This window comes from Petaurus breviceps, unplaced genomic scaffold (genome assembly GCF_028583685.1).
Source record: "Petaurus breviceps papuanus isolate PSGF00001 unplaced genomic scaffold, PetGlider_PUasm1.0 37, whole genome shotgun sequence".
NCBI lineage: Eukaryota > Metazoa > Chordata > Mammalia > Diprotodontia > Petauridae > Petaurus > Petaurus breviceps.
The window spans coordinates 25,464,146-25,487,297 of record NW_027186296.1 but is presented as its reverse complement, the minus strand read 5'-3'; the positions used below and the strand labels follow the sequence as shown (position 1 = coordinate 25,487,297).

The window sequence follows — 23,152 nt, the reverse complement described above, 5'->3', positions numbered from 1 at the left end:
AAGCACAGAAACTTAAATGGATTTAACGAGGCAATATTATTGTTAATTTGTGAGTGGGGTCACATGACCAATGGGAGCCAGGAAACCTGAGTTTAAATTCCAACTCGAGAGTACTCAGTAGGTATAGGAATAAAAAGGCTAAAACCAAAACAGGCTCTAAAGAGGGGTTAGAACGAGAGCTTGGGATAACGTCAGGAAACGGGCGTGGCTCAGAAAATTGCACAAAAAGGAAGAGTGGGCTTGCAAAGCTTGGCTAACACAAGGGGCACCCCCCACCCCCACCCCCCGAGGCTGCCCCGGGCACTCTGCACAATGTAGAGCCCAGGCGCGTCAGTCCCTGTCACCAGCCCTGGCACTGCCGCAACTCGGTTCCCAGACTCTTCCCGGTCTCGGTGGGCGGAGGTTCGAGCGATTCCCACCCCCGCCTCTCTCAAGCCCGGGCGAATCGAATAGCTCCTCGCCCAGCCCTTCCGAAGACTTTCCCTCGGCTTGGTTCCACCCAGCCTTCGGTCCTGGGGAACTCCCTGCCCTCGCCTTAAACCTTCCCAGTCCGTCTTCCTAGAGGCTTCTTCGAGGCCTGAGGGCGCCCCGCTTCAGGCGCGCGCTCCGATCCAGCCCAGCGCGCGCACGGACAGCGGAGGAGCACCAGAAGCAGCCCCTTCTTCCTCCTCTTCTCCCCCTCGGCAGGTGGCGCTGCCGCGGCTTCTCCGCCTTCTCCTCCTCCCCTTTCTCTCGCTCCTCCTCCTCCCTTCTGCCTCCTTTCCCTTTCCCGCTACGATTCCGGGCCGGGGTGTGAGGGAATCGAACGAGTCCAGAAGCTATTCGGCCTCACTGGGACATGGCAACTTCTCCAGTGGAGGTGTTCGGCCTTCTGGAGGATGAGGTAAGGGGTCCCGCTGGTCCCTGCCATCCCCCTCACCCCCAGCACCCGAGCGAGGTCGCGGCCCCGGCTCGAGGATCACTCCCCTCCCCTCCCCTGGGCTCGCCTGCTCTGCCGGGTTGGGGAGGGGGCGGGGCCCGCGGAGGGCCGGTTCTTGAGAGTTAGAGTGGGCAGCTGGGCACCGTGCCACAGCCATCCTAATCTGCACCCCCTCCCACAACAGCCCCCTTTTTAGCCGCGAAATGTGGGGGGTCCGGGCGAGCGCGGGCGCCTCGCGCACCCCTCCCCCCCACCGGGAAGTTCTCCCGCGTGACAGTGGGGGCGGGGGAAGATTCGCTGGGAGTTCAGGGATGCCTCGCGCATCACCTCCAGCATCCCAGTAGGTAACCGGGCCCCGCCCGAGACCGGGAGGGCATTGCTCTCTATGGACTTGGCACTCGGGCAGCCGATTGTTAGACGTTAAACCTGAGCGAGTACCATACCCCGAGACGTCTTCGTTCGTCTTCGTTCTTTGTTTTCTTTATCTGAAACCTTTCTTTTTCGGTTTCGGGGCGGTAGTGATTACTTGGCCATATAGAGAATTTAATAACCCGTGTAAATGTGGAAAACTCTTTTGCTCCTTTATTTATTTTTTTATTTGAATTTTGCTGAAATTAAAGCCCCTGAAACTTACTTTACAGAAATTACACTTACTGAAATGAAACCTTTTATTTAGAATGTTGTCATAGTTTAAGCAGATCTTTATGTCCTCTTCATCTGAATCTATTTAAAAAGTAAATTGTTTTTGTCAATTCTGTGTGACCTGAGTGTTGATGTTATATATTCCCGCTGCTGTTATGTTATATTATGCTAAGGCCAGCTAGGTTTTATTCTCCCTGAAAGAGGCAATGGAAAAAAAGTCGTAAAATTTTATATGAAGAAGTATGACTCCTAAAGGTATTCAATCTCAGGAACGTAAATGCACATCTGCTAAGATTGAGAGGCTATACTTGCTATGTGATAGATTCAGATTTAGCCCTAGATGAATCATTATATACCTGTGTTAATAGCTACCAACATATATCGAAACCAATTAACTGAGGAGATTAGATATCTTTCAGAAATTTTTTAATAGAGGGTATATTTTGTAGAAAGAGACATTCTTCTCATCCCAGCTTAGTTTCTTGCTATGTGTCTCCTATCTTCCCCTACACAGATCCTTTATAAAACAATATTCATTAGCATGCTGGCTAGTGTGTGAGCCTTGGAACCCAGAAGAATTGAGTTCAAATTACTTTTTTGACACTTATTGGGCAAAACACTTAAACTCAAAGTACTCTAAGCAATTCTCTAAGACTAGAAATTGGAGGGAAGGTCCACACCTACCTTGGCAGGAGTTTTGTATTTGGAAGTTCTCTATACCAATAAAATCACAGATGCAGTCCCTATCCCTAGTAATATTAGTTTGGTGTGTCCTGATAAAGAACAATGCCTTTAATTCCTTTTAAATAGAATTTGATTAAAGGAGAATTATTTATTAGGAATGATTGAAGGCAAAAGGCAGAGAATAAGATGGATAGATGGTGTCATGGAAGCAACAAACATGAGCTTGAACAGACTAAAGGAAATAGTGAAGGATATAAGAGACTGGCTGTGCTATGGTCCATAGGGTCACAAAGAGTCAACACCACTGAATAACAAAATTTTATTTCATATGATAGTTATATATGCTGATAGAAGAAAATTTCTGATGGAAATTATTCACTGTTACTCCTGTAGGTACTAAAAATATGTGTGTACGTGTGTATATGTGTATATATATATATAGTATATGTGTATTATACTATATGCTAGATTATAGCTACATTAATTTTTGGCTGGTATTTCAACAAGAAGAGGATAACACCATGCCTTTGATCATTTTGTCTTTTTCTGAAGATCACGAGAAAGAATATCCCTCTCGTAGTTCTGTCAGTTCAATACTTAGAGGCAATTCTGAGGTAGATATACATTGCATCTAGGCAGGCTTGGGACTCTTCTGTGTTGTTCAAATTCTGATGCACTGAATTTTTTACTTGTTCTCCCCCTCTTACTGTATGTCAGATCTCTAAAGGAAAATCTCAGGAACAGAATAAGTCCTTGGCAAAATGTTTGAAAAACTTAACTCCCCTTTTCTAGTGTTCCTTACCTTTTCTGCTGACTCTTGGTATATCATTGGCAATGTCTGCTTTTTTCTGGTTAGTTATTTCCTCCCTAGAGCAATTAAAAAACCCCAAACTTGGAATATACCTGGCCTTGTTCCAGGTGCCTGCCACTGCATGCCTCAGTGGGTTAGCAAAGGCTAATTTAATTTGCTCCCCATGCCTTTTTACACTTATGTAGTATAGTTGGGCAGAGTAACCCATTGTCTCAAGCAGTGGGCAGCCGAGACGAGAAGTCTCAGTTCTTGAATTTAAGACTTCCAGACCCCACAACAAATTTCATGGAGTAGACAGCCACATACATTTAGAGATCACCCTAACTGGTAAGGTGGAGGTCTGACTTTTGCCCTGCTAAGATTCCAAATGCCTCTATTTCCTTTATACTCCTGAATTACTATATCACAGGGAAAAAGAGAGATCTGGCTATGAACCTGTTCCTCTTTCCATTGTACTGAGAATAAGCACAAGAGATTAAGACTGAGAAAGGGGCTGCTTGCTTTTCTCTCATTACCTAGTGATAGAATACCAGAACCATGTGAGGAGCTTCTTTTCTCCAGTGCTGTAGACAGCTACAGGAAGCTGTGGTGATTCTTTACTTTAGTAGTACCAACACTTTAGCCTCCTCTTGTGTGATTTGAAGTTTGTTTTTCTTTTCTTTTTTATATGAACCAAAACACTCAGTACATCTTATTCAATGTGATTTTAATAAAATTATTTCAGTTCAAAATGCTGATGATGAGGTTGTACTTGTTGCTACAGCAACTGTCTAGTTGAACTCTAGGAAGCGATGGGGTAGGAGGGACTGATCTGTACAGGGAAAGGGAGGGCTGCAGCTGACTCACCCTTGATCCTAGAAACTCGTCCAAGGTTTCTGTAGGTCTATTTAGAGGAGGCTGTGTATTCATTGGAGAAAAATGAAGTAACTAGAGTGGATAAACATCAGTTATTAGACATAATTTAAAAATAATTTGAAAACTTTTGAAGACATTTTTCTTTTAAAAATAGAAAGTTTTATAAATAATCACAAGTAGGCCATTGGCTAATTTTTTAGGGGCCTAGTTTTGTGGGACTCCCAGAATTTCCTTTCCAGATGATTTTGAAAGATTAAAAAAAAATCACTTCACAATAAGAGTACCAGTGATTAGTAATTGTTAAATAAACTCTTTAGTATGAAAGAGATGATTAATTTCATTTCTCAACTGTACATTTGTGTCCATGAGTGTAATGCTTAAAGAAGTACCTGGAAATTGGATAAACTGTATTAATTCTCATCTCTTTTAGCAAGTTCTTGTACACAGGAAAAAAGAGGGCTTAGGGTTGGAATAGTCTAGAAATAATAAGAAATAAGGAGTAGAATAGTTAAATAAAAGTTCTTGAGCTGACTATTCCCTAAACTTAAAATACTTTTGAATATGTATCTCAAATCTACAGAGGTTAATGAAGTAATGGAAAGGCACAAGGTGAAAAAATATCCTGAGGGAAGATAATTAGAGCCTCTTTTGTGTAGGAAGTTCTTTTTTTTGAGTAAAAACAGAGAGTATAACAAAAAAGTTTAAGAAGTGGTTTTAAAAATAGACATTTAACTTCATAAGTGGTTGCTGCTAAACATTTTAAGATGCAGGATATGTTTTGCAAATTTCTGTCTCCTCTTTAAGAACTATCAGTTTTCCTTGTAATTGTTTTGTTTTAGTCTCCTAGATTATTTTTTTAAATTTATTTATTTACTTTTAGTTTACAACATTTAGTTCCACAATCCCTTGAGTTTCAAATTTTCAACCTCCCCCCTCATGGTGGCATGCAATCAAATATAGGATCTACAAATACCTTCACATTAAACATTAGTCAGGTTGTAAAGAAGGATTATAACCATTGGAGGGAACAATGGGAAAGAGGAAACAAAAAAGAAAGAGAGCAAGTAGTTTGCTTTAGTCTACATTCAGACTCTAGTTCTTTCTCTGGATGTGGACATCTCTTTCCATCATGAGTCTTTTTGAGTTGTCTTATAACCTTGCATTGCTGAGAGGAGCCCAGTCTATCAAAGTTAGTTGTCACACATACGTTGTGTCTGTAATTGTGTACAAAGTTCTCCTGGTTCTGCTCTTCTCAGTAAGCATCAGTTTATATAAGTCTCTCCAGGTTACTATGAAGTCCATCTGCTCCTCATTTCTTATAGCACACTAGTAGTCCATTACATTCATATACCACAACTTGTTTAGCCATTCCCCAATTGATGGGCATCTCCTTGATTTTCAATTCTCTGCCTACACAAAAAGAGCTGCTGTAAATATTTTTGTACATACGGGTCCTTTTCCCACTTCTATGATCTCTTTGGGCTACAACCCTAGAGTGGTATTGCTGGGTCAAAGGGTATGCACCTATTTATAGCCCTTTGGGCATAATTTCAGATTGTTCTCCAGAATGGTTGAATCAGTTCACTACTCCACCAACAATGCACTAGTGTTCCGATTTTTCCACATCCTCTCCAGCATTTATCATTTTCCTGTTTTGTCATTCTAGCCAATCTGACTGATGAGCCTCCTGGATTATTTAGAATTTTCATAAAAGTATTTGACCTAAAATATAGTTTTCAGAACTTTTTTCCAAATATTCAAGTGTAACTTAAAGCAGTGACTCAGATTTAAACCTATTTTCCCAGAATTGGGAAATTTAAAGTAATACAGATTATATGCATGGAATAGTTAGTAATATAATTACATTAATTGAAATGCTTTTGCTAGGAGATTCTATAGAAGAATTTTGACTGTATACCTTCAAAATGGTTGTAACTATTTATAGTTCAAGAATGAGTTTATGAGAGCAGTATTGGCTACTCATGTATGTCACATACTATTTTGTAGGAAAAAGAAAAAAAAATCACAAAACAACCATAGGTTGTTTGTTTGTATGTAGTATGTTTGTGCCAAGAAACAGCAGATTATATTGGGAGGAAGTTGATGAAAAAAAATTGCTTGGTTTGTTTCCAAGTCATAATTGTAATCAATCTATATAGCCAAGCAAAGAGACCGAATAAATTACCAAAGAGAAAATTGTCTACGTTAATTTGGTAAAATGTGCTTGTGTGGCAGAAGTGTCTGCCTTTCATATAGAAACAATAGATTAGAAACTGTCAGCAAAATTTTTGTAAGCAGAAGAAATAAAGTCGAGAAACAACAAAGAAGAAGAATTAGAAAGGAATACATATAAAATATTAACTGGTTCAGAGTAAAGTAAGCAGAACTAGGTAAACAATATACAGATTGACTGCAGCAATGTAAATGGAAAGAACAATAAAATCAAACTGATAGTTGTGTCATTATAAAGACTGAGCTTGACCCCAAAGAATAATTTTTTTAGTTTATTTATTTTTAATTTTCAACATTTATTTCCATAAGTTTTAAATTTCCCCTGCCCCAAGATGGCCTACAGTCTGATTTAGGCACTACATATACATACCTATTAAACATTTTCACATTAATCATGTTGTATAGATTAATTATAATGAATGGGAGAAACCATGTGTAGTGCCGATGCAATAATCATAGCACTGCTGGCGACTATGAATATGCTGACATAGTTTTCAATTGCAAAATATAACAGACTCTCCATATATAAGACAGAAGTAAAAACATTCAGACACCAGAAAGCCAAATCCCAACACCAGGAAACTGAATCCATCATAGTAACAAAGAAGTTAATACGCCATAGCACAGCAGGGAGCCATACCATTCTTTAGCCTTCGCACAAACGCTCACAAGCCTAGCTGTCACAGCAAGGGGCAAACAAACAGTCATAAGCCTAGCTGTCTCCTTGGGTGCATCCTCTCCTCCCTCCAGCTCTAACTTCCCTGACTCCCAGCTTCCTGTGGGCTCTGCTTCAACCTTCATCAAACTCTTCCCACCATAGGCTCCACGTGATTATATTCGGCTTATTGGGGGCAGGGAAGATCTTCAAATTCCCATTACCATTACACCATGAGAAAGAAAAAACAAAACAAGAAAATAGACTGCTTCACCCTGCATTCAGATTCCATAGTTCTTTCTCTGAATGTGGCTGACATTTTCCATTATGAGTCCTTTGGAAGTGTTTTAGGCCCTTGCATTGTTGAGAAGGGCTAAGTATGAAAATCAGTCATCACAGACTGGCTGTTATTGTGTACAATGTTCTCCTGGTTCTACTCACGTCACTCAGCATCAGTTCATGTAAATCTTTCCAGTTTTTCGGAAGTTTGCTGTTCATCATTTCTTACAGCACGATAGTATTCCCTTACATTCATATTCTACAACTTGTTCAGCCATTACCCAATTGATGGGCATCCCCTCAAATTCCAGTTCTTGGCCACCACAAAGAGAGCTGCTATAGATATTTTTGTACATGTGGGTCCTTTTCCCATTTTTATGATCTCTTTGGGATACAACCCTAGGAGTATTGCTGGGTCAAAGGTATGCACATTTTTACAGCCCTTTGTGCATACTTCCAAATTGCTCTCCAGAATGGTTGGATCAGCTCACAGCTCCACCAACAATGAATTATGTGTTCCAACTTTCCCACATATTTCCAGAGAATAATTTTAAAATACTCTGCTTTCTTTGGAGAGGTTGGCAGGGAGTATGAAGTGTTACATATGCCCTCAGACATCATCTCTGTGTCAGTTAGTTTGGTAATCTTTCCTAAAAATTGTTTTGGAGGGCTCCATATAGTGGAAGGAAGAAGAGAAAGGTATGTTTGGAAATGAATGTGATATAAAAGCAAAATGAATCAATAACATTGGGGAAAAACACAGAGGAGGATGGAATATTAGTGAAAATAAGTTCAGGATAAAATGAGCCTGCAAAAAGCCCAAAGATGAAACTTGAAGAAGGAAAATGAATAGATGTGAAATGGAATAAATCTTTGTGTTTTTCTTGTAATGTTTTCATGGTATAGTGGAAAGAGAGCCACATTTATTTATGTGTCAAAGGTGGAACATGAACCCAGACAGTCTTCTTGGGTCTGAGGCCAGCTCTGTCACTATGTCTAGGTGGTAGGATGTCTCCCACACATATGTTAAAATAATACAAAATTTTGTGATATAATCACAAAGATTGTTAATCACAAAGATGTTGTTCAGTGATCTTCTTAGTATCAATATACAGGTAGACATATACCGTCCAAGAGTGTTTGTTGCCAAGGCCTGTTGATTTCATTTTTGCAGCCTCTAAGACAACTCCAAAAAGCTAATGATGGAAAATATTATCCACATTTAGAGAAAAAATTACAGAGTCTGAATGCAGATCGAAGCATACTATTTGCTCTCTCTCATTTTTGATATGTTTTTTGTTTCTTCTTTCTCGTGTTTCATTACATTATGATTCTTTGCAGTATGGCTAATGTGAAAATATGTTTAATGTGAATGTATATGTAGAGTCTATATCAGATTGCATACTGTCTTGGGGAGAGGGGAGAGGAGGGAGGAGGAGACAATTTAGAACTTAAAAGCTTGTGGAACTGAAAGTAAAAAGGAAAAAGAAATAGATAAATATATTTTTAAAAGAACCCCTGTTCTAGAGGAAGCTGTACATATTTGGGGAGGAATTATTGTTGAATAAGGCCAGAAGTCACACAGAAAAGTTGTAAATGGTTTGTGATCTGCTTCATTGTGAGGATCATCCACTTTGATGAAATCTTATGCACACCGAAATACTGAATACTAACCCAAAAAGGCATTAGGAAACTAGATTTCATAACTTGATTTTGTTATGTTACATGATTAACATTATTGTTAACTAACATTAACTCCCTTTCTTTGATCTCTAATTTTCACTCTTAAAATGTGGGGCAGTGTAGAACAGGAGAAGAATTTTGTTAGTATATGAGCTAGTATCAAAGCTGCACATTTTAGAATGAAAATCTCTGTTCGTGGTGGGGGGATGATTAGAGTCTTTGTGTCAGCATTAGTAAAATAGACAAAATAGAAAGAGGGATGTAAAGTGAATATAAAATAGTGATTGATCCTTAGATAGCTTTTGAATTTTAGATTGGAGTTTTAAGTGCCTTTTTATCCTAAGGGAAAAGGACCAAAAAACATCCCTAAAAGATTTAAAGGTGGCTTTGTTCCCTAGTCAGTCATGTCTATGGCAGTTACCAGAAATCTTTGCATTTAAGTCACTGTAGCTCAGTTGAAGATGGAAAGAAAACAGGTGTTGACTAGGGGTTGGGGTTGAAGAAGCAGCTGAGGAAGCAGCTGAATAGAGGTAATGAATGCTAACTTGTACTGGGCACCACCCTTCCCCACAAATGAGCAAACAAAAACCGTAAAACAACAATGGTCTGGAAAATGGTTGAACCATCTGCCAAAGACAGAGAATTTTGGTTTTGAAATAACAAAGGCAATAGTCATATTACGTTTATAATTAATTGTTATAACTTGGAACTTAGATATATCCTAGATGCCAAATTAAAACATTTGTTCTCTTAAAACTGATTTATGCTGTTATGATGCCTTTCCAAATTGATGTTTTTTTTTCTTTTGTTTTTGTAAGATATCTCACCACATATCATTAGCCATATTGCCATTTAGCCTTTATTTTGTGATCTCTGCTGTGATCTTTTGTTATTCTAGGTAATCAGAGTTATATCACTGCTGAGAAGAGAAAGGGAAAGGGAAACTAAGGAAAGGAATTAGGATGAGCAAATGGTATTAGTTGGGCTAGTTGAGGGAAATATTAGGAGACGGTGAAATTTACACCTCTGTCTAACTGACAAATTTTATTTCATGCTATAGATTCAGTTTGGGATTAAAATCTGACTAACAGTGGTTGTTCTTTGTGTAATTTGGACATTTCCTTGCTAATTGTCTGATTCTGTTTAGTGATCTTTTGGCTGTTTTTGTTTTGGTTTGCTTTTGGAAGAGAGATTGAAACTGAATCTGTGATTTCATTGCTATAAGGAATAGCATGGTATAGAAAATCCTTATAGCAGTGCAGCTCAGCAATTTTTAGTTTCACAGTTTCCTAGAAGAGGGGAGGAGTAAATGACTTGCAGACCCATGTTTACACAGCCATTATGTCTGTGGTGAGACTTAAATCCAGATCTTCCCGAGCCTGGTTTTCTACCTACTATATAGCATTCTGCCTCTTTGTATGAATAAGATATATATTTCAATTAATAGATTACTATAGAGGGGACATGTAAAGTTTGCAGACAGTAATAGTTTCATTTGATTTGCTGAGGTGAAAATTGAAAAATTATAACAATTACAAAATTACTGAGTCAGTAACGTCTTTTTATTCACAGTAATTTTATAAAACTTCTCAGTGGTTTTAATTCAATTATTTTATTACAGATATTTGACAAATATACTATTCGATTTTTTAAGTCCACATAGAGAAATTAAATTTTAACTTTATTGTAGGAAAATTCACGAATCGTGCGAGTGAAAGTTATAGCTGGAATAGGTCTGGCGAAGAAGGATCTCTTGGGAGCTAGGTAAGTATACAAAAATTTTGGTGGTATTTTTCAAAGATTTTATGTATTAACTTTTTATAAATTTCTATTAATGATATGATTATAAAATATTTATGCTGATTAGAATTCAGTAAGTTAGTACTTATTAAAGAACTATTAAGTTAGAAAATTATCATATTCATATGTTGGAGATTTGGGAAAACAGATAAACTAGTGTACCATTGGTAGTGTTATGCATTGATCCAATCATTCTGGAGAGCAGTTTGGAACTGTACCCAGAGAGTTTCTAAACTGTGCATACCGTTTGACTCAACTCCAGCACTAAGACCAATAGCCCAAAGAAATCAATGAGGAAAAGTACATATATATTGATAGCAGCTCTTTTCATGATAGTAAAAAAAAAAATGGAAAATAAGGGAGGTGGTTTCCTATTAGAGAATGGGTGAACAGATTATAGTATGTTAACATAATGTAATATTGTGCCATAAGAAATGATGAAATGGACAATTTCAGAGGAAACTAGGAAGACTTGTATGAACTGAAGAATGAAGTGAGCAGAACTAGGAGCACAATTTATATAATGATCACATTATAGGGGAAGAAAACTTTGAAAGACTCTTTTAGAATTCTGGGCAATTCAGTGATAAACCATGAGTGTAAAAAAATGAAGATGAAAAATGGCACTCACCAGACACAGATGCTGAACTTAAAATGCAGGAAAAATAATTTTGGACAGTGTTAATGTGTGAATTTATTTTACTAGATTATATAGATAAGCATTGAGGGATTTGTTTTTTGTTTTTAAATTTCCTCAATGCAGGTATAATGAGAGGGACAAGATAATAAATACTTGCTACTTGAAAAATAAAAGTTGAAAAAAAGAAAAATTTCAAATTATTTTGTCATTAATTATCACTAAAATAGTAAAATGGCTTTTTTATGACCAATTAGTTGAATGGTATTTTTATGTTAACCTGACTATACTGTAGTATTTTAGAATTAATAATTTATATATTCTAGCTACTAAAAGGAATACATAAATTTGGGAAATTATAGTTTAATGAATAGAGTGCTAGACTTAAGAGTCAAGAATACCAGGTTCTCATACTTGGTAGTTGGACTATTCTTAACGACTCACTTAACCTCTTTGAGAAGCCTCAGTTTTCTTATCTATAAAAAGGGAATAATAATAATAATACCTGTATTGGTTACCTAACAGTATTGCTCTAGGACTTAAAAGAGATAACATATAAAGTACTTCCATATTTTAAAGTATGATATAAATGACTATCATTTTTTTTCTTGAACACTTGAATGCTATAGGTTATATTGACAACCTTAACTCGATATATGTTGTCTATTCTTTTTTGAATGAGAGTATTCATTCAGTGCTATATTCTTTTAGCAAGTAATTTTTTTTCTCTTCAAAGTTTGATAAAATAAGGAAATAATAAGAGTTAAACTAGCTAGTTCAGTGATTCTCAATCTTGGATTTGAGATGACCCTGACTTTTTAGTTAAATACTTCAGTATTTTAGTGAATCTGTGATCTAACTGGTTGGCTTGGGTATTCTCTCCACTGCAACTTTTATTCCATTCTTGTCCTATGAGATTCTTAATCATGTTCTCCCACGAATCTTTCATAGGAGCCTCCTCATTATTCTGGAGGTCTTCCTTAAGTCTTTTAATATTACATGGGTATTGGGACAGTGCAGGAGCTGTCATGCAATCCCTCACTATAATACTGATCCACTTCCTTTTCCAGGAATATTTTTCTTTAGTAATATCTTTTATATAATTTTTTTTGTTTTTTGGAGGGTGGAAGGCTGGGCAATTGGGGTTAAGTGGCTTACCCAAGGGTCACATGGCTAATAAGTGTGTCAAGTGTCTGAGGTCGGATTTGAACTCAGGTCCTTCTGATTTCAGGGCTGGTGCTCTATTCATTGTACAGCCTAGCCACCCCTATATCATTGGTACCATGTTGCTTCTTATTTACACCCACTATACATTTCTCCATTGTTCTTTGGGTAAACCATAGTTTTTATTTTTTTGAGTTTGTGTTATTCCATGATTGAGAACAATATAACATCACCAGAAAAATATTATTTTTAAAAAATATTTTTAGGGAGTAGTTCGGGGTTTCCCAAGCCCTATATATAATAGTATATGTTATAACAGTTTTCCAACTCTTACAAATGGTGATGGTCATGTTCCAGGGGGAAAGGAGGAGGACCTGTGGCCTCAAAGCTGCACGTGACCTTCTAGGTCCTTGAGTGTAGACTTTTGACTTAGTCCAAGCTTTACAGAAGAAATCTGTTTATTAAGAAGATTTGTTCTGTGAAGTTTGGATTCAGTCAAAGGAATGTACTTGAGGACCCAGAAGGCCACATGTGACGTAGCCTCAAGATTGCAGGTTTCCCACCCCTAAATCTTGCCATCCCCCACAACTGTTCAACTTTTATGTTTGTGAACTTTAAAATTCCTGTAACTATAATTAATCATGTTCTTATGTACATTATCATGTACATTAATCAATGTAATTTTCTATCATTATCTTTTTTCCCATACCTTATGACCACTAATATTATTACTGTTTTGTGAACCAGCTCAACTCAGTGTTTCCTTCCACAGTTGATTCCCTTGCCACCCCCTTGTCCAATTATGAATCATGCTTTGCCAAACCCCAACCCTGGTTTATGCCCACTATCAATTTCCCATACCCCTATTGATATATTGCTGCACAGATCTAGAGGAAATCCTGAAACCGTGCTGATTGGATCCAATACAATTTGCTGTCTGTTCTCATTGTGGCCTTCATTGCAGCTAGGCAAATATTCTGTCCCTCCTTAATTGATTGACCATCTCATTCTCCTGTTTTTTACTTCTCAAGTGTCCCTGTTACCTTTGAGCACACTATCATTTTCATAGTCATCAGAACTGCAACCTTGGTCTCATGCTTTTTTCCTCAATCTCACTCACCCCACATATTGGATGTCGTTTCTACCTTTACAACATCACTTGTATATGTTGCTTTCCTTTTATTCCATTAGTCACGATCCTATTCTGGTCCTCTTCACCTCTTGCCAGGGCTACTGCAGTAACCTCCTAATTATAATTAGCCTTCCTGTCTCAAAATTACTCCCAGAGTAATTTTTCAAAATCATAGATCTGATCATGTCATCCTACTAGTTAAGTGAATTCTTCTGGCTCCCTTTTAACTCTAGGATCTAATATGAAATCTGTTGCTATGAAAATTTCTTCATAACCTGGCACCTTTCTACCTTTCCAGTGTTCTTAACACCTTATTCATCTCTATTCAATCTGTGATCTAGACACTTGCATTTCCTTGAACTTAACATTGTTTCCATGCCTTTGTACTGGCTGTCATCAATGTTTGGTATACTCTGTCTCCTTACCTCTGCCTCTTAGTTTTCCTGACTTGCTTTAAGATTAAGTTTAAATTTCATTTTCAGGAGGCTTGTTTTAGTCTCCTTCCCTAACCCAGCTGTTAATGTTTTCCCCTTTCAAATAAACTCTATCTACTCTGCTCTTAAACTAAACTTCCAAGCATTCAAATTCTACTGCAGAGAGGGCAACGCCAATCAGTTGGCCACGTTGTTTGAATGCCAAACATAAACTTGCCAAGAAGACTATTTTATGGAGAACTCATACAGGGCAGGTGTTCACATGGTAGTCAGAAAAAGTGATACAAAGACCCTCGAGGTCTCTCTTAAGAACTTTGGAATCGATTGTGTGATGTGAGAGATACTGGCACAGGACTGCTCAGCATGTCATGTCCTCATCAGAGAAGGTGCTGTACAATATGGGCAAAGCAAAATTGAAGTAGCTCAAAGGAAACACAAGGTGCACAAATTTAGAGAATCCAACCCAAATGTGTGCCTTAAACTTTTGCCTTTCTTTATATCCCAAGTGTTTATCACAGTGCCTGGTATATGTTAAAGCCCCTAATAAATATTTGTTCACTTTGTGACTAATGATTAAAAGCTTTTGCCTGAAACAAAGCCCATATTTTCAAACTAATGTTCTTATGATAACAGATAGCATGGTGTAGTGGATAGATAGGTATCCTCAGAGTCAGGAAGACCTTAGTTCAAGTCCTACCTCCGATTATGAGACCCTGAGCAATTTACTTAATCTCTCATTGTTCCCAGATTACTCTAAGTAGATAAATTGCATAATAGTTGCTAGTCCGCATTGGGGGAGGAATTTCCTTACTAGGAGTTTTCTACACCAGTGAAATCGTGGGTACAGTTTTTTTTTTTAAGATTATTCTGGTGCCCCTAAGTAGCTTCAAGTCATGGAAGAAGACAGTCTCTGAAGAACTAACATTGAGAATCATCCAAAGGGCAATGGAGAGTTGCATTGTAGGTACAAACAGGTAGCAGTGCATTCAAAACATGCAGTTTGGGGAGAAAGCAATGTAAAATGTATCATCAAAGAAATACAAGAATGAAAGAGATAATAAGCTGGTTATATGACAAGAGCAAAGGGTAAATAATAGATGGTCTGAGTGCTTCATCCTTGAGCTATCAAGAAAACATGAAGAAAGTCCTAGCATGGTGAGAGAGCTCTGTGTTGAACTTAGAACAGTTGTCTTAAAGTTGGGTGGGAATGTTTGGGTTGTAATATGTATGGTTGGAGAGAATACCCTCAAAGATGAGATCACATTAGAATATTGGTGTGTCTTCTTTCTCTTCTAATTTTCTGTTGATTTTGACCTTTTCTCTAACAGATTGAACACTTGGATTGAGAGCTAGGTCAGAAATTGGTAACCAGCCATCACTTGTCAAGATACAGTCAGTTTCATTTTGTGATATCAGTTTGATACTGCCCATGTCCAGTGCTTTCCAACTTTTCTTTTTCAAGGAAATTTTTGTGCCATATAGTCATAAAGCTACTGTATAGTCTATGAGCCGTTGGTCTCTGAGCATATTTTTTACAATCTTCCCTTCTGCACATCTTTGCATTAAAGTCAGTGAGTTGCAATATATATGTTAATTTGAAGAATCTTCATGATTCCTTCATATAATTTCTCTGCCTCTTCATCCTCTATAACAGATGTTGGAACTTAAGCTGAGTATATTTATACTTTTCATGATTATAGGAAGGTGAGATAACCAGATTTCTTAGGAAATGATATTCCTTCTTGCCTTTGGATGGAAGATATTCTGCCATTTTAAAATTTTCCTTTTGTAGCAGTATCTGTGCTATCTTTCTATTTAGGTGTAACTTGTATATGTTCTGGTTCCTTTTATAGCAAGAACATTACTATTAATGTTACTATTTCTACAATAATATATTGACTAAATGGTTTTTGGAGGAGGAGATCAGATTCCAAGTGCCAAAAGTTTAAAATAACGTTTATAAACAACCTAAAAAATATGTGATTCTTAATACTCAACTCTTTTTCCCCACCATTTTTGTCATTATTGCAGGAGCCTTGTAGAACTGAGAAGTATTTTGTATTTTCTATTTGTTTCATGGGTGATATTCATCAGTGGTAGTTTGTTTTAATGGATAGACTGATAACTTGGAGTCCAGAAGGAACATATTTGAACTTTCCCTCTTATTCTTAATAGCTATGTGACTGTGGGTCAATTACTTGGCCTCTTTGAGCGTCAGTTTTCTCACTGTTAAAATGTGAATAATGAAAAAAGGTAGTAGTTATCTCCCAAGGTTATTGTAAGGCTCAAATGAGATAATATATGTATTATCTGTGGACCCTCTTCTCCTGAAGATTATGAACTCACAAGGACCATGTTGAATCTGGGGACTTGTTGCCCCCATCTAGAGTTGTTCCAAAATGAACCTTAGATATGATTTCTCCCAATATAACAGTTTCTGATTCCCATATATGTGATAACCTTTATGTCACCAATCATAGAAAATGCACAGGACACCAAGGACCATGAACAAAAACAGTTTTATAAAGTGTTCAAATAGAAACCCATTAGAATGCCTGCACTTTTGCAAAAATAAAGACACTTAGCAGGGGGACTGACGAACAAATACATCCCATTCACCATGAACCTTTACCATCTAAACAACTCATAATAATGAAAGAGTGGTGAGATATTTTGCTTCAACTCCCGTGGTATTAATTTACTTCAGTTACAATGAAATTTATTTTGTTGGTGCTTCTCTTACTCCTTGAGGAGAGCACACTCTTAAGGAAATCTCCCTTTGTGTGTTCTGATGCCCAGATGTTTGAACTTAGGAGCTCTCAAGCTTAGGAAGTCTTGAACCTGCTTTGAAATCTACTCTCATGGACTCTAGGACTTATTCCTAGAAAAGAGAACAGATGGAAGACAGCCAGCAACTAGAGATTCAGGAATTCCTCTTTGAGTTTTGCCATGTGCTTCTCTTGTAAGCCACCTTCACTGTTGTTGAGGAAATCCTCCCTCTCTGCTTCCCCCAACACCAGCCACCCATTCTTGTGTGATAGTATGGGATGTGGGGGGATGGGGGAGGAGGTAGGAAGCTCAACTCCCTTTTATAGGCAATGCATACTAATAGGAGTGCATTCCCTCTATTCCCATAGACTGCTGAAGTGCTGGGAAGAGAATCAGGGAAGTTTTCCATGTTTTGTTAGCAAGGAGGCAAACAATCATGTATATCACCATGGGACATAAAGATCCATACTAAGAAATTTCATTAAACTGATTGAGGTTCACCTTGAATAGATCCAGGACTATAATAATAAAAATAATGATAGCTAGCATTTATGTAGGGCCTGCTATATGCCAGGCATTGTGTTAAGTTTTGTACAGGTATCTTATTATCATAACAACCCTGAAAGGTAGATGCTGTTATTAGCTCTATTTTAATAGTTGAGGAAACTGAGGTGAACTGCACCTGTAACTTGCCCAAGGTACCTTTAACTCTCATAATACTTTTGGAAACTGTAAAACTTAAACAAATATTAACTATTATGACCTAGAGGCCAGCCTAATGGTGATGAGCTTCACTCTACTTACCTTGGTTAGTTCTCAGACAGCAGATGCAGTATGTTACTGAAGCCTTTCTAATATGGTAAATTAAAAAAAAAATTGTAATGCAGCACTCGTAGGAGAAAGTAGAACAGGGTGTCATGAAATCATACAAATAATTGTTAGGAATAAGAACTCCAAAAACAATGGGAAAAACATATCAAATAAACAAACAGTAGTATAGATTTGAACAAAATCCAAAACTTAATATGATTTCTTTGGGAATTATTTTCATCATAAGAAATCGTGTCTTCAAGCATAAGAAGTAAAAATTGACATTTGGGTATTAGATGAAATATTTTAAATAATACATAAAGTTCTACATTTTTTCTGTAAAGTAAAATGTGCTTTATTTGTAGAGAACAATAGTTAAAGCAGTCTTTTTTTTTTTAAACAGTGATCCTTATGTGAAAGTAACGCTGTATGACCCTACGAATGGAATTCTAAATACTGTTCAAACAAAAACTGCTAAAAAGGTTTGGTTTAAAAGTATTTAATGAGTCTGAAACTAACTTTTTCTGATGATACTATATGAAAAATTCTAACTGTTTTATTATCTTTTAGACTTTGAATCCAAAGTGGAATGAAGAGATATTATTCAGAGTAAGTATAAATGAATTTTGTTTCCTTAGAATTAGAAAATTACAAAGGTTTTCTTACCCTTTTCAGGCCAATATTATAATCTTCAATTCTGAAGGTAATACTTTTAATAGGTATTAATTGGGAATTCTAACTTTAAAGAATTCTAGGGGCAGCTAGATGCCACAGTGAATTGAACACCAGTCCTGGAGTCAGGAGGACCTGAGTTCAAATTTGGCCGCAGACATGTAACACTAGCTGTGTGACCTTGGGCAAGTCACTTAACTCCAATTACCCTGCCTCCCCCCCAAAAAAAAGACAAAAAAAAGAATTCTAAACAATTTTGCAAATATCTCTTGAAAATGATTCATTTGGTGGTTTACAGATTAAAGTGACCATAGAAAGTTTGAATGTGTGTGCCTTTAGTAGAAATTCACTTGTCTCTGGAAAACTGGCACTTTCTTACTTTTATTTTAAATAACCATTTAGTTTTAGAGATAAAGAAATATTCCTTATTCGTTATGAAAAATTTTAATGACTTCCCCTGTTGGTATTTGGTCTACCTTATCAAAAATTAGTAGGTAGAAATGAAGAAAAAAATTGACCAGTTCATTAGTTATCACAGTGTTTAAGATAAGTTTACTTAAGAAAAAACAGATAAACTCTTAATATTTATTTTTTCAAGTACTGAGGAGGTGTGAGTTTCAGAATTGATTGTATTTTGTAGAATGATGAAATTTCTGGAGATCATGAAATCTAAGAGATCAGAAGTAGGAAATGATGTTTCCATCATCACAATTTGTGCAAGAATACAGGTGTGAATGATGAAATGTGGCACAGAGGGCACATCTTGTAGATTATTTTTATTGTAATGGACAGAGTGTAAAAGAGATTATGAGTAAACAGTTGGGGGGAGCCAGTTTATAGAAGACTTTAAATAGATCTGGCTTGAAAGAGGTACCCAATTTTGAGGCATGATGACCTGCCTTTCAACTTTATTGTAGTGCCTTCTATATGCCAGATACTGCACAGGGTATGCAAATTTTTAAAAATACAGTCCCTCCCCTCAAGGAGCTTACAATCTAATGGAAGAATACAGCAGACAAAAGAAAGCTGAAAAGTGGAGTCTTCTTCCTAGAGGAAGTACCTGGCCTAGGGATATTATGGGAAAGCCAAAGACCAAAAAGAGTGCTGCCAGAGAAACCAAAGAAGCAAAAATTCAGTGTAGTCAGGTGGGAAATGAGGAAATATCTGTTCTGACCCCTCTCCTTTTTTTTTTTTTTAAAGCAATCGGGGCTAAGTAACTTGCTCAAGGTCACACAGCCAGGTGTTTCTGGGTGGGTGCTAAGTGTCTGAGCCCGGGATTCGATCTCCAGGTCATCCCCACACTGGCGCTGGTGCTCTTACTCGCTGAGCCACCTGGGCGCCCCATGACCCCTCTCCTTAAAACTGAAGTGTTTATGGTTCCCTCCTCCATTCAGAGAGACCAAGGCTATTTAGATTCTTCAAGATAATGCAATCTGTCAACAGTAAATTTACCTGTAGCCTTCTTAATGGACTAGCTGCTGCCTTAGAGTTACTTGCTTCCTTGACTGCTTACTATTCCAGACCCCATTAATCCTAATCCCTAGGTAACTTTCACCATCTGATTTCTCTGCTCTTGCTCTTACTGACTAGAAATTGAGCTAATATTACCCATTTTATATTTATGTAACCTGCTTTTGAACAGTACTTTTGCTATTCCCTTACCAATTCCTTATTTTATTCTACATTTTTGTATAGAATATATATATATATATATTCTATATTATTTCTTTATTTGGCTTTTCAAAACCTTTTCTTCTCTCTTCTTGCCCCCCTTAAATAACACTGCCCTCCATGCTAACAAGCTAGCATCCTACTTCATGGAGATAATTGAAGCCGCCCAATGTGAGCCCCCTCAGTTCCCCTCCTCTAGTCCCAAGGCTTTCCAAGTATCCTTATCTCTTTATGCTTCCACTCAGGAAGGTTCATCCTTCTATTCTGATTCTGCCTTTACTCAACTCTGCTATGATTTTGGATTAGAAATTATCTCTTTTCTCTTTTGCATCTCCAATTTCTCCCTTGTCAGAAGATCCTTCCCTTCTGCCTACAAATATATTCAGTTCTTTGTAGTCCTCTCTATCCTTTCCAGCTACCATCCCAACTTTTTCTTTATGTTCCTTGTAATCAAATTTTCAATACATTATTCTATTGGAACTGTTGTCTCTCAAGGTCACCTCATTGTCAAATCCAATAGACTTTTCTATTCTTCAGCTTCATTTAGCTCTTGTTAAGTTTCCGACCATCTCTTCGGAGAGATGCTCCGAACTCACTCTTTCACACATGCCATGCTCTTCAGGTTCTCTTCATGCCTGGCTAGAAGACTTCTGAGGCAGCGCTGTTGCCTTTAAATGTTTGCCAGGTTATCATGCAATGTTTCAAGTAGACACTTAGGTGATCACTTGCTGAGGATATGGAGGAGAGGATTTTTGCTTCACAAAGGGATTTTACTAGATTGCTGGTATCAGACTCAAATCAAAATGAATCCCTATAGACTGCATACAGACTTATAAAATCACAAATTAACATTATCTGTGTGGTATTGTAATTTTAATTATCTTGTTAAACATTTCTCAATTACATTTCAGTCTGGTTCTGTGGAGTTTCTCTATGAGTGACACCTCTGGACTAGATGGCCTTGAAACTAAATGATTATATTATTATGTGATTTCTTGAGAATTTATGGGCCTCACACATGGAAAGATAATACATCGACTGGCTTCCTTAACTCTTTCAGTCAATTTAATTTCTTTTTCCATCCCATTTATTATGAACATGTGGACATTGGTCATGTTACTGTGTAATATCCTCATGTATCTCACCAGCTTACCTGACTGTTTATTGGTACAGCAGCAAAGTGAGAAGAACTCAGGAGTTGGAGTTAGAGGACCTGGGCTTGTAGCCTCATGTCCTTAGTCAGTTGCTTTGCTCTGTGAGTGTCAGTATCCTTCTCTGTAAAATTTTGAGGGGTTCAGCTGCATGATCTGTAAGGTGACATTCCTCTATGGATCTATAATCTTTGCAGTCTTTGTTTGAAAAAAAAATGTTGCTTAAACACAAAAGTATTGTTACCGTCTCCATCTTTTAGGATATTCTATGATATTTTAAGTTCATTAACTATTTTCCCCCATTTCTATATAGCTTACTGCTACACCTTTAAAAAAAACATCTTTGTTTCTGCTATTCTTGCTGACTTGTGTTTTGAAATTCCTTTAGAGAACGATAAAATTAATATTCATTAATGTTGCTAGTTTCTAGTTTGTATTATCCTTTGTCTCTCCTTTTAAAAATATCATTACTACTGCTTCTTTCATTGACAGTTTAATAGTGTCTAGAACGGGAAGGGACCTTGGAGATTACCTAGTCTAAATTCCTCATTTTACAGGTAAGAAAACTAAGACCTAGAAAAGTTGAGTGACTTGCCTAGGGGTCCCACAGGAAATATGTAGCAAGACTCAATTTTGAAACCATCCTATGGATTTTTCCCCCTCTACATCATGTGGTCTCTGAAATGAGAATAACACCTACACTCTGAATGTACTGCACTGTGTTATTGTGTATAAAATACTTGGCAGCACTTAAAGGTGCTACTTTTTTTTTAAAGTGAGCAATTATTGTTGTTATTATTAGAGAAAAAGAAAGTTAGAGGAGTGAGTGATATAGAACCTTGGTTGCCAGGAAGAGAATACTGATTGGGACAAGGACTTTATAAGGGAATCATTTTACATTTGTGAAAACTCCATATTTTTTTCTTTCTGCTTTGCACATTTGAGCGGCTAAAAAGTCAAATGGAAGGGAAAAATCTGTATGAAGAGACAAAAAAGCACTGGAACAGAAAGGTCAAAGAGAGAGATAGAAAGTTAAAAGACAATCATTGCTCCTTTGAATTTATAAATAGATCAGGGGATCAATCACAATTAGAGTGAGCAGGCAGCTTACACAGCTTAAGTTCAGAGTTTTCCTAAAAGCAAAAAGGAAACTTAGATCTATGCTAAACAGTGATTCAAAGGTAACTTGTACCTTTACATTTTGTAGTATAGAAGCAGTGTGACACAGACTTGGAATAAGAAAGATCTGGGTTCAAATCTTGACTCTGACATTACCTTTGTGACCATGAGCAACTCATTAGACCTCACTGAATCTCACTTTCCTTTTTTCCAAAATGGAAATAATAATACCTATAGGGCTTACCTCAAAAGGGGTGATGCCAGGATTAAATAAGATAGGTAGGTATATGTACATATTTCTTTGCCACAAAGCACTATATAAATGTCAGTTATGATTATTATCATCTTGGCTTCTTGGTAAATCAAAACCAATGAAAATTTGTTAATGGTTTTATATAGAAATTTTAATAAAGAAGTTATAGAAACTTTTTAAAAATTCATTGAAAATTAATGAATATTTTTGATGTCTCAAAGTGCTATTTCTCCTTCATCCCTCCCTCTTGTTAAGTCAAATCAACAAGCATTTATTAAGCACCTACTATGTGTCAGTATTTACAAAAAAAGGCAAAAAGGAGTCTACAGTTTAATCCAAGAGACTGCAAAAGGGAAGGAAAGGTGGGGTAGGGTGGGGAATAAGCATTTATATAGTACCTCTTATGTACCATGCACTGTGCTAAGTTTAGCTTTACAAATATTGTCTCATTTGATTTTCACAACAACCTTTTGAGATAAGTGCTATTATTATCTCCATTCTATGGTTGAAGAAAGAGGGGGAAACAGAAGTTAAGTAACTTGCCTAGGGTCACACAGCTAGTAAATGTCAGCTATCTGCAGGATAAATAGTAAGTATTCTCAGAGGGAAGGCACTAAGAGTGAGGACTGGGAAAGTCTTCTTGCAAAAGGTTGGACTTTAGCTGAGACGTGAAGAAAGACAGGGAAACCAAGAAATAGAAATAAGAAGGAAAAGAGTTGAAGAGGAAGTGCAGGGCAAGCAGTGCAAGGAACTGGTCAATGTAGTATCTTATACATGGAA

The 23,152-nt window shown here is 37.2% G+C and overlaps 1 protein-coding gene across 5 annotated transcripts in view; it reads left to right on the top strand.

The window, feature by feature from the left end:
* The first annotated feature begins 459 nt into the window (after positions 1–459).
* NEDD4 (NEDD4 E3 ubiquitin protein ligase) overlaps positions 460–23,152 on the top strand; it is a 155,950-nt gene continuing 133,257 nt past the window's right edge. For 2 of the 5 annotated variants that reach the window (XM_069098108.1, XM_069098107.1), the window contains exons 1-4: positions 460–883; positions 10,451–10,524; positions 17,910–17,988; positions 18,077–18,115. In XM_069098108.1, the coding sequence (XP_068954209.1) occupies positions 839–883; positions 10,451–10,524; positions 17,910–17,988; positions 18,077–18,115 (237 nt within the window). In that variant the 5' untranslated portion in view covers positions 460–838. Of the gene's footprint in view, positions 884–10,072; positions 10,177–10,450; positions 10,525–17,909; positions 17,989–18,076; positions 18,116–23,152 lie in introns of those variants that run through there. The other 3 variants (XM_069098106.1, XM_069098105.1, XM_069098109.1) reach the window with 2 other exon arrangements.